General features: G+C 36.8%; 1 protein-coding gene across 1 annotated transcript; it reads left to right on the top strand.

Annotated features, from left to right (window-relative positions):
- The first annotated feature begins 320 nt into the window (after positions 1–320).
- Positions 321–9698, top strand: LOC110024134 (probable LRR receptor-like serine/threonine-protein kinase At2g16250). Its single transcript, XM_020723924.1, is given in 5 exon segments — positions 321–772; positions 774–2470; positions 5421–5549; positions 8236–8258; positions 8586–9698. Coding segments are annotated over 5 exon segments (2622 nt in total). The 5' UTR covers positions 321–583; the 3' UTR covers positions 9170–9698.
- The last annotated feature ends 544 nt before the right edge of the window (positions 9699–10242 follow it).

Below are 10242 nucleotides of genomic sequence, written 5' to 3'. Positions count from 1 at the left end.
ATTTATTTATATTTTCCTACAACAGCTTTTCGATTGCTTTCGTGAATAAACAAACATGGCCACCATAACGACCTCACTTCTCAAAGTCAATGCAGCAAATAGAACCTTATTACTTTCAATCAAAAGGGTTCGGTCAACTGTTTAAAAATTCACTTTAAAAATATAACTTTTGTCAAATACCTTGAATAAATCATTTTTATATGTAAAAAAAATTTAATATATATATATATATATATATATATGTTCCCATTTTTATAGAGAAAACCTGCTTTTAATATATGTTTGTTTTATTCTTTTATTTCTGCTTAATTTCTGTTTCATCTTTCGCTACCGTGGGGACAGTTGGAGGCTCCTTTTTGCTCATTAATACAAATCTTTGAAAACAGGTCTTGCCCACTTCTTCTCCCTCTCCTCCGCCGGGAGAGGGCTGAAGCCAAACTCAGTTGATGAATTTTCCCAATCCCTCCCTCCAAATTCATCCAATCACTCCCAATCCATAATTCACCAGAAATCCGGTCAACGGCAATGGCGGAAGTCCGGCGATACCGGCGGCGCTGAGTCCGATCGCCATTTTTATCACGCCATGCCAACCCGCATACTCCCCCGGCTTCTCATCCTCGCACTCACTTCCCTCTTAATCACTGTTTCCGCCGGGCAGAACCTCAGCTCTGCTGTGGATCTTGCGGCCCTCTTCCGTCTCAGAGCTTCGCTGGGCCTCCGTGCGCGCGACTGGCCGCGCCGGGCTGACCCGTGCTCCTCTTGGGCTGGAGTCGGCTTGCGGCGGCGGCGGGCGGGTGGTTTCGGTTAACCTCTACGGGCTCCGGCGGACGCGGCTCGCTCGCCGGAACCCTCGATTCGCGGTCGAAGGGATTCAGAATCTGACACGGCTGGTTTCGTTCAACGCTACTGGGTTTGCTCTTCCGGGCCCCATTCCGAAATGGTTCGGCAGCCTGCTTCCCACATCGATTGCTGTTATTGATCTTCGGCGCGCGTCCGTAACTGGGGACATACCTTATATCCTCGCGGGCAATCTAACCGTGCTTTCTCTCGCGGAGAATTCCATCACCGGTAGCATCCCCCAAACCATTAGTCAATTGAGGAATCTCTCCGTCCTCGACCTCTCTCAAAACGCGCTTACCGGCGGTATACCATCGGAGATGGGGTCTTTGCGTCAGTTGAAAACCCTGATGCTCGCCGAAAACAATCTAACCGGCTTCCTTCCCCAGCAGCTAGGCAATCTCTCTTCCCTCGTCATCCTCGATCTCGGCTTCAATTCGTTGTTCGGGACATTACCTGATGGATTGAACAAGCTTGGGAGCTTGCGGAATTTAAACTTGGGTAGCAACTTGTTCCGTGGCTCTATAGGGGTAAGCCTCTTCACCAGTATGACACGGCTCGAGTCAATTACGTTGAGCCGGAACAACTTCTCTGGCGAGCTCCCGGATTCATTGTGGTCTTTATCGAAGTTGAGGTATCTTGATGTCTCCTACAACAACTTTACGGGCAGTCTGCCAGCGCTGCCTGCGACCAATTCCAGTGCCTCCAACAGCCGTGGCTCATTTAATCTATCGCATAATCTTTTGTATGGTTCTATCTCTTCTGGTTTTGCAGTATTGCTTTCTACATTTAATTATGTGGATCTATCAGATAATTATTTGCAAGGTTCTGTGCCCCCCAGTAGTACTGGAAGTAATTTATCTGTTAAATCAAATTGCTTTCAGAATACTTCGAGCCAAAGAAGCCGGGTTGACTGTCAGGAATTCTATAAGGAGAGAGGGCTGACTTATGATGTTCCTGGGAATCCAGTTTCACCTCCTAGCTCATCCAAAAGCAAGAACACTTGGAAGTATATTGTGGCAGCAGTTGTTGGAGGAACGGCCCTTCTAGTGTTTGCAGTAATTTGTCTGTTGCTGTGTTTTTGGTGGTGCAGAAGCCATTCATCCGATCAGAGGGAGGTGAGTCCGAATGCTGCTCCAGCTGCTCCTGAAGGAGGCAAGGAACCACTTCCTGCAGTTGCTATCAACTTACCAGCTGTGGGAGAGGTCTTCACATTTGTGCAATTGGCGCATGCAACCTCGGATTTTGGTGAGGGGAACCTAATCAAACATGGAAAGTCGGGAGATATCTACCAGGGAATTTTGGAAAATGGGAGGCGTGTGGTCGTGAAGAGGATAAACATGAACAGTGTCAAGAGGGAAGCTTGTCAGGTGGAATTGGATTTGTTTGCCAGATTATCGCATGAGAGATTGGTTCCTTTTGTGGGGCATTGTTTGGAGAACGAGAATGAGATATTCCTTGTTTATAGACTAATGCCTCATCGTGACTTAGCTACTGCGTTTTATAGAAAGGCCGCACAGGAAGATGAGGGTTTACAATCACTGGATTGGATAACCAGGTTGAAGATCGCAACAGGTGCGGCAGAGGGTCTTTGCTATCTGCATCATGATTGTGTGCCACCGTTGGTTCATAGGTATTTTTCTAATTTCTCTTCTGTGCGTATTTTTATTCTTATGTTTTTCCGAATCACCCATTTTCAAATGAATGAATAAAAAATCATACTTTATAACGTGACGGCATCAACTATAATGCTCAATTCGTTGTTTCTTTCATAAACTAATGCGCATGCTAGGGAAAACACCTTCTGGCGTCCGATTTCTTTATTTATTTCACCAACTTTCGGATTCCAAATATAGAATAACGGTTGACAATTTTTTAAGAGTTTGATATTATGACAGAGAATTAATGCTTGATTGATTTGAATAATTTTTTGTTTCTATATCATAGATTTGTTTTTATAGAAACGTCATGCTTCTTTATTTCTTGCTGGGACATAGTAATCTGTTTCCTATATCCGTCTTCCTCTTTTCTTAGAAAGTTCATGTCTATATCATAATTTCTTTTCTATATCCTAGACTTGTTTCCATAGAAAGGTCACAATTATCTTTCTCCCCGTCCATATTCTTGCTAAGACATAGGATCTGATAATCTTGTTAAAACATAGAATTTGATCCATAATGTTTTCTTTAGTTGATTTTTTCTTGGTACATTCCTTAATAAATCCCTGAAGCAAGAAAACAATTTGCAATAAAGGCAATCCTTGCATTCGCCACTAACTTCCATCTCAGCATTAGCCTTATCTCTAGGCATTAGCTTAAATACCTACTAACTTTTAGAGTAGATGTGGAATGTTTAAAATGTAGAGCGGGACAATTAAAGGCAAAATATGGTAATTTTGAAATGTAAAACATAGCATAAGAAAATATGGTAATTTTGAAATTATTGGGTCAGAAATTAAAGAGTGATGATTCCACATGTTCTAGTTTAAGTATTATGTGGATGGGTAGGTTCATCTAAACATTGTGGAACGCCTCCAAAATTACATTTGAAAGCAATCGTGAATCATATTAGGCATGAAAACTTTGTTGAAGTTACAAAAACCCCGAAGATATTTTTCGTTTACCGTTATCTGTTTTTTATGTCAATTTTTCCTTTTATAAAAGTAGGTTTTACCTAATAAAAAGTTATTAAATACAAAAGGGGTGAATTTGGCATTTGTTCTGTTATAATGCAGAAGTCGAAAAGAAAAAAGAATACTGGAGATATTACCATTATGGTAGTCACGTAAAGCATAGTGCTGTTGGGTGTGGTAAAGCAAAATTTCATTGAATGTACATTGTTTTGTTAGTATTAATTTCTCATTAAGGTAGGTAGAAAGACAAAAGAGCCATGAATTTTGACTACTGGTTTCAGTTGGAGGATTTATTTCATATTTTATTAATACATTTGGGTGCGAGAGTAGAACTAATTGTTCACGGTTCTTCCTATTAGTATTGTTTATTCATGTAAAATGTTGAACAAACTCGCTCCCACCAGACATTGCCATCCATTCCCATTCTAGCCTCCAAGATAACTGAATTCTACAACTCAAAATGCTCCATTCTTTAGTATTCTTGTTGTTTTGATTTTCGCTTAAGTGTAACTTTCTTTTTGGGCATGAATTCGTAAATTCTAGTGCAGTTTATGTCACTCTTTCAGTTTTTGTTAAGATTTGCTTTCAAAGAAATAAAGCATGTAATGGTTTTCGTGTAGTGAATGGGCGGTGTGCTGATGATTTTGCTATGGTAACTGTCACATTAGGATGGATGTTTGACTGGTTTTCAACGTACTTATATTTCACTTTCCAGCATTTTCTTGTAAATAAATTTAGGTTGATTTAAATGCTTCGTTCACATTCAGAGATATATTTTTGCATAAAAAATTTGTCTCCTAATTTAGGATAGGACCAGCTCTTAAATTTCCTCTCTTTGATGGAAATCTGTCTGTTGGCTTGAGGGGATTTTGATCTATAATAAAACTTGATGTTTTATTTTTGCGATCATTATTTTTTGTGATCCAGTCTTAACTATTAAAGTTTACTCTGATAATTTCTATAGCATTTGTGTATATGGCCATTTCACATTAAGCTAGCCAATAAAAATTTGTTAGATTTAAATGCATACCACTCAGTTCTTATATATTTACATATCTAACACCTAGAATTCAATTTTTACATGCATACCACTTACCTATGCATGAAAAGGTGTATTTCATATTTTAAAAGTTAAAATAGTGGTACTTTTGATGTGAGACGAATGATTTGGGTGATATAAATCTAAAAAGTAAAGTTTAGGTGTTAGATATATAAATACATAGGAATTTGGTGGTATATATGTAACTGCCCCCCTAAAAATTATTAATGCGTCCTTTTGAATTTTTGCCTGTTGGCCTATGTCACTATAAGTCTTCACAATTACCAACCAAATTCTCTGGTTAATCATTTGATTATTAGATTTTTTTTTATGTTTACAAAGCATTATGCAAATGGGAGTTACTTGTTTAAAACTGGGATCATAGGCTATTACTTGGCAAGAAGGATTTTTATTTATTTTTATTGTTTAGCTAGAGTAATTTTTTCTCGAGACAAATATAAATTCAACTCTGAAAATTTGTGCTTGTTAATCTGTATAAATTTTCTGGCAAGTTTAATCAAATTATCGAGTTTCCTACTTTTGTAAATAGCCAAGGACACTTGAGCCTACAGTTTTATTTTCAGATTATGTGATATTGTCATAGAGTAAACGCTGCTAAGTTTGGTTCATCTCGATCAGTAAAGTAGAGGAGTTATGAGCAATGGGATGGCTCTGCTTATTAGTTGCCTCTTTTGCAATATTTTTGAATGCATAAATGAATCCAAACCATAACGAACTGATGTACAAAAAATAAGTTTCCTTATACCTCAAGCTTATGCATGGACTTTGTTGTGATTACCTTCTTGTGTGTATAAGTGCATATGGTAGTCTCAAATTGCAGGACTTTTCTCAAATAGGTTTACACTGTGAAACCTAGAGACTAATTTAGGGTTGAACTTTCCATGTTTGTAGAGATATTCAAGCAAGAAGTATCCTTCTCGATGATAAATTTGAAGTACGTCTTGGGAGCTTAAGCAATGCATGTGCTCAGGAAGTGGATGGCCACCAGAATGTCATTTCCAGGCTTTTGCGAAAGTCACAGTAAGTTTATATCTTTTCTACTCCAGAGGAAAACTATTCGAAATCTATATATTATGGTCAATTTCTGAGATTCTATCATTATATCATACAAATATGATTTCAATCTGTACTTCCCCAACTAAATATTTATTATGTCTGCAAATGATTTGTATTGCTCTGCATTCATAAGTTTATGGCTTTTTTGAGATCAATTTTGTTTTTTTATTTATTTTTAAAAATATGTTTGTTTAATGTGTTTTTAACATATAGTTATTTTCTATTTCTAAAATTAAATTACAATATTTTTGAAAACTCTCAAAATAATTTTTGGGTATTTTGGTGTTTTCAAAATAATCCATATCTTAATCAAACATACCAAACATTATTTTTTTTAATCAAAACATAAAAAAATAAAAATGATCCCAAACAACCCCTTACTTTTTTCAAATGATTGTACTTTATCATATCGTACACTCCGAGTGTCCTAATCTTATACTTGATCTTTGCAATTCTTTAAGTCGCCTACTCTTTCTTAAAATTATTTAAGTCCTATGTAGCTTAAATCATGGTGCTTCACTTTCTGTAATGATTGGTTATCGGCGATCAAATTGATCCTAGAAGTATCCAGGTAGCATGTTTTTGTAAGATGCATCTTGCGATGAGTCAGTGGCTTAATCAAGCAATGCAACGATAATACTTTTAATACCGTTATAATTTGTTAGTTGAAGTGGTCCTAGCACCCCAATATTATGCAACTATTAGTTATGGCATTGCTTGAGGGGTCTAGAAGCTTCTGGTTCCTATGTAGCAGTAAAGAGTATTTTCAGGAGTCAGTTTAAGTATAGAGAAAGCACTTTTAAAAAATTTCATCCTTTTTTGTAAGACTATATTTCTGGTTAGAGGTTTCACATGGGCATAAGCCCCCATATCTAACTATCCATCACCTACAATAGAGATGTTTTAATTAAAATTAATATTCAAGCTCTATGAAGAATTGATGTAATTAATTCCCATAAAATCTAGAGATAAGTTGTTGTTCATGTGCTCAAAGGAGATGATGGGAAAAATGATGATAAACTCAGCAAACGACTCATAGTTCATTATCCCGAGTCTAATGGACCTTGTTTTATGATGCCAAAGATGTTCGTTGACTCAATATAACAAGAGGATTTTTATTAGTAGCTATGAGCTGTTTCATCTAAGGGAGCCTTATAGATCATAGTGAAAGCTTTTAGAAGATGTCAATTTCATGGCTGACCAGTGTTGTATGGCTTACAACTTAAAGAGTTGTATTATCATGAGGATTTTTCATACATGGTCTTAACTGTAATATAGTGAGACCTCAAAATTAGGCTTGCCAACCAAGTAAATTGCACGCTCTTTAACCATAATATAAGCATGCCGTCACAATCAAGCTAGATACCCTGCTTAGCAGCCTCTTATTAAACATCTAGGCATGAGTCTTTTCCATTGTATAGTGACGCCATTACAATTAGGTCATCAACTCGGTCAATAGGCACATTCCGGCTCCTCATCGGTTTTAGATCTTTAAGTATGAACATATAGTCACAGTAATATGAGCTTTGGGTTGCTTTGAGTACAAGGCGGTTGTCATTAGATGTGTAAGGTCCTGTCAGCTGATACAAATTCTCCCTATTATTAGTAATTGTGTGGTTGGCATCTAGGGCTCTAAAATATAATGCTGATGTGATGCAAGACAAGCACATGAAACTCTAGGAAGAGCTATTACAAAATCACAAATAATAGGAAACTAATTAATATACATCATTAATCATATAAAAAGTATAATTAATGTAAATATTTCATCAAGTATACAAGTTAGTTTATTTAATTAAGCTAGCTCGTTTAGGAGAGGCTTTTTCAAAATTCATAAGCTACTTGGAAGGACTAAAGGAGATCATCCATATTTTCAAATGGATGATGTTACATATAACTCAAATTAAAGAGTTGAATTTTATGAAACATTAACTGGCGGGAAGTTACAAACTCAAGGCCAGCTAATAAGGGGAGTAGGATTGTTGCAAATGTGAGGAGGGATTCAAATTCAAGTAGGAGTTTCGCAATCTTATTCATGAGGAAATAAATATAATTTCACTTTTTTTTTATGTTCAATTTAAGGCGAGTTCCTTTTATCATAATCAGTGGATAAATGAAATAGAAAAAAAAAAGATTATTTTTACTTTGTCTTTAAACTTATTTAACTCTTCTATAAATTTTTTTCATTTTTGTTTTACACACCAACCACTCAAAACTTTAAATATAACCTTTTGATTTGACCACCTAAAAATCTATTTCCTTTTGAAACAGGAGATGTCAATCCGTTATATTTAAAGTTTTGGGTGGTTGAAATGTAAAATTTGAAGTTTGGTGTATCAATCAATTATATCTAAAATTTTGGATGGTTGATATGTAAAATTACCTTAGAAATGATGTGCAAACAACTTCATAAAGCTTATCATGTCCTCCTATTAACCTATTTTCCATCTCAACGTAATTCAAATTAGAATTGAGGTTCAATCTTATCTTTGCATTTCCCTGCAAAACATAGAAATCTGTTAAACTTGTGGAAACATGACCATATATATATGTAATTTCAGTCAAGATTTATAATAGCTTGGTGTGCTGAACACATTATTTACTCCTGAAACTGAAGACCTGATATGTTCCTTTTCATTGTGCTCTGCAGGACACCTGAGGAAAGCTCTTCTGGTATGTATACTTTCATGAAATCCAGTACCCTTTTTTTGGGAGACATTTACATACAAACCACCCAATTTTTATATATTTACATATCTAAAACCTAAACTTTAGTTTTTTACATTTATACCACCCAAATCTTTCACATCACTTCAAAAGTACCACTAATCTAATTTTTAAAAAGTGAAATACACCTTTTTATATATAGATAATGTGGCATATATGATAAAAATTAAAATTTAGATGTTAGTTATGTAAATACATAAACATAACAATTGAGTGGTATGTATGCAAATCTCTCTCTTTTTATAGACTTGATATGCTTGCCCATTCTTATAGGGCCTCCACCTGCATCTTGGTCCTATGACGTATATTGCTTTGGCAAGGTTCTGCTAGAGCTGGTCACAGGCAGACTAGGCATCAGCGGCTCAAATGATCCCGCAACTAAGGAATGGCTAGAGCAAACATTACGCTTCGTCAACATCGGCGAGAAAGAACTGGTGGCCAAAATAGTCGACCCCTCGCTCATCGTCGACGAGGACCTCATTGAGGAGGTATGGGCGATGGCCATTGTAGCCAAGTCTTGTTTGAATCCCAAGCCGTCGAAACGGCCCCTAATGAGATACATTTTGAAAGCTCTGGAGAATCCATTGAAGGTGGTTAGAGAGGACAGCAATTCAGAGTCAGCTAGATTAAAAGCTGCCTCATCAAGAAGCTTGTGGAATGCTGCCTTTTTTGGAAGCTGGAGGGAGAGTTCGTCGGATATGCCTTCGGTTTCGGCGGTGGGGCCGCCGGCGAGGGAAGACAGGTCTTTCAGGCGGTCGGGCACGATGAGATCGCAGGGGAGCGGCGGGGAGCATTCTTTCTCTGGCAGGAGGTGTTCCAAGGAGATATGCCCGGAGCCGCCTGATGTTGAGGATTGAGGCAAAGTTCTTCTTCTTTAAGATATTTATTTATATTTTTTGAGTTGTGATTCATTTGCGGGCTCCCTATTCGTGTGCCTGCCACTCTTCGTATCCCAGAGGATGTGGCAAATGTTTTGGTTGAGATTTGTTCTTTCTCTCATTATGGCTTAGAAAAGCCTCATTCATCTCTAAAACGATGAAAATTTATCATTTTTGTGAAAGAACTAGGTTCATCTCCCCCCTTGTTTCACCAAATAAAAATTTTTACAGAGAGTGTTCGCTCCAGCCCAACGAAACTTCACCGCCTCGTCAAATGAAACGAAGGCTACATCCTATGTGGATGGGGTTGGAGAAGTATCAGCAGGTCTGATGTCAATTTTCCCAGTGAGGTAATGGTGGTTGATTTTTTAGAACTGTTTATTGTTCTCACTTTTTGCCCTGCTAGGATTTTTATTTTTATTTTCCTGTAAGTTATGGAAAGTAGGGTGATATAGATTGATTGCCCAGTTTTCAAATTAGGTTAGAAGGCAATGTCTATGTTACTGGAGTTGGAGAGGGGTCGGCCGTATATGTTCAAAACATGAAGCCATAATATGGAAGCGCGCACATTGATTCACACTTGCCTCTTTTTCATATTTTAGCCTAATTTAAAGGTTTGTAACGTTTTCCTTAGGATTTTTCTTCTTTATATAATAAATTGAAAATTTGTTTATATTTTTTATTTTGATTTTAATTTAATTTAATTTATGTTTCAATTGTTGAATCCTGATTTATATGTAAATCACATCCAAAAAATAGGTTGTAAATAAGAGAGAGAGAGAGAGATAAAAGAGCGAGCAATAATAAACAATAATATGTCGTTTCTTATTAATAAATTGATTTTCATATTTATTGAGTAGAGGTTATAATACCATGATGTTATATTTTTTCCCATGTTTTAATGAGACCATATTGAGATATTTTTGGTATTTTGCGTGTACAAGTTTATCGTTTGATTGTTCTTTGCGTTGGCTCTTAAGCTTAATTGGCTTCGATTCGCAAATATTAGCCTGATTAGCTGCGTTTGGTTGATTTTGGTCGGCCAGTTGATG

Source organism: Phalaenopsis equestris, unplaced genomic scaffold (assembly GCF_001263595.1).
Source record: "Phalaenopsis equestris unplaced genomic scaffold, ASM126359v1 Scaffold000002, whole genome shotgun sequence".
In the NCBI taxonomy this organism is placed as follows: Eukaryota; Viridiplantae; Streptophyta; class Magnoliopsida; order Asparagales; family Orchidaceae; genus Phalaenopsis; species Phalaenopsis equestris.
The sequence above is the reverse complement of the archived record's forward strand: the minus strand, read 5'-3'. Positions and strand labels throughout refer to the sequence as shown.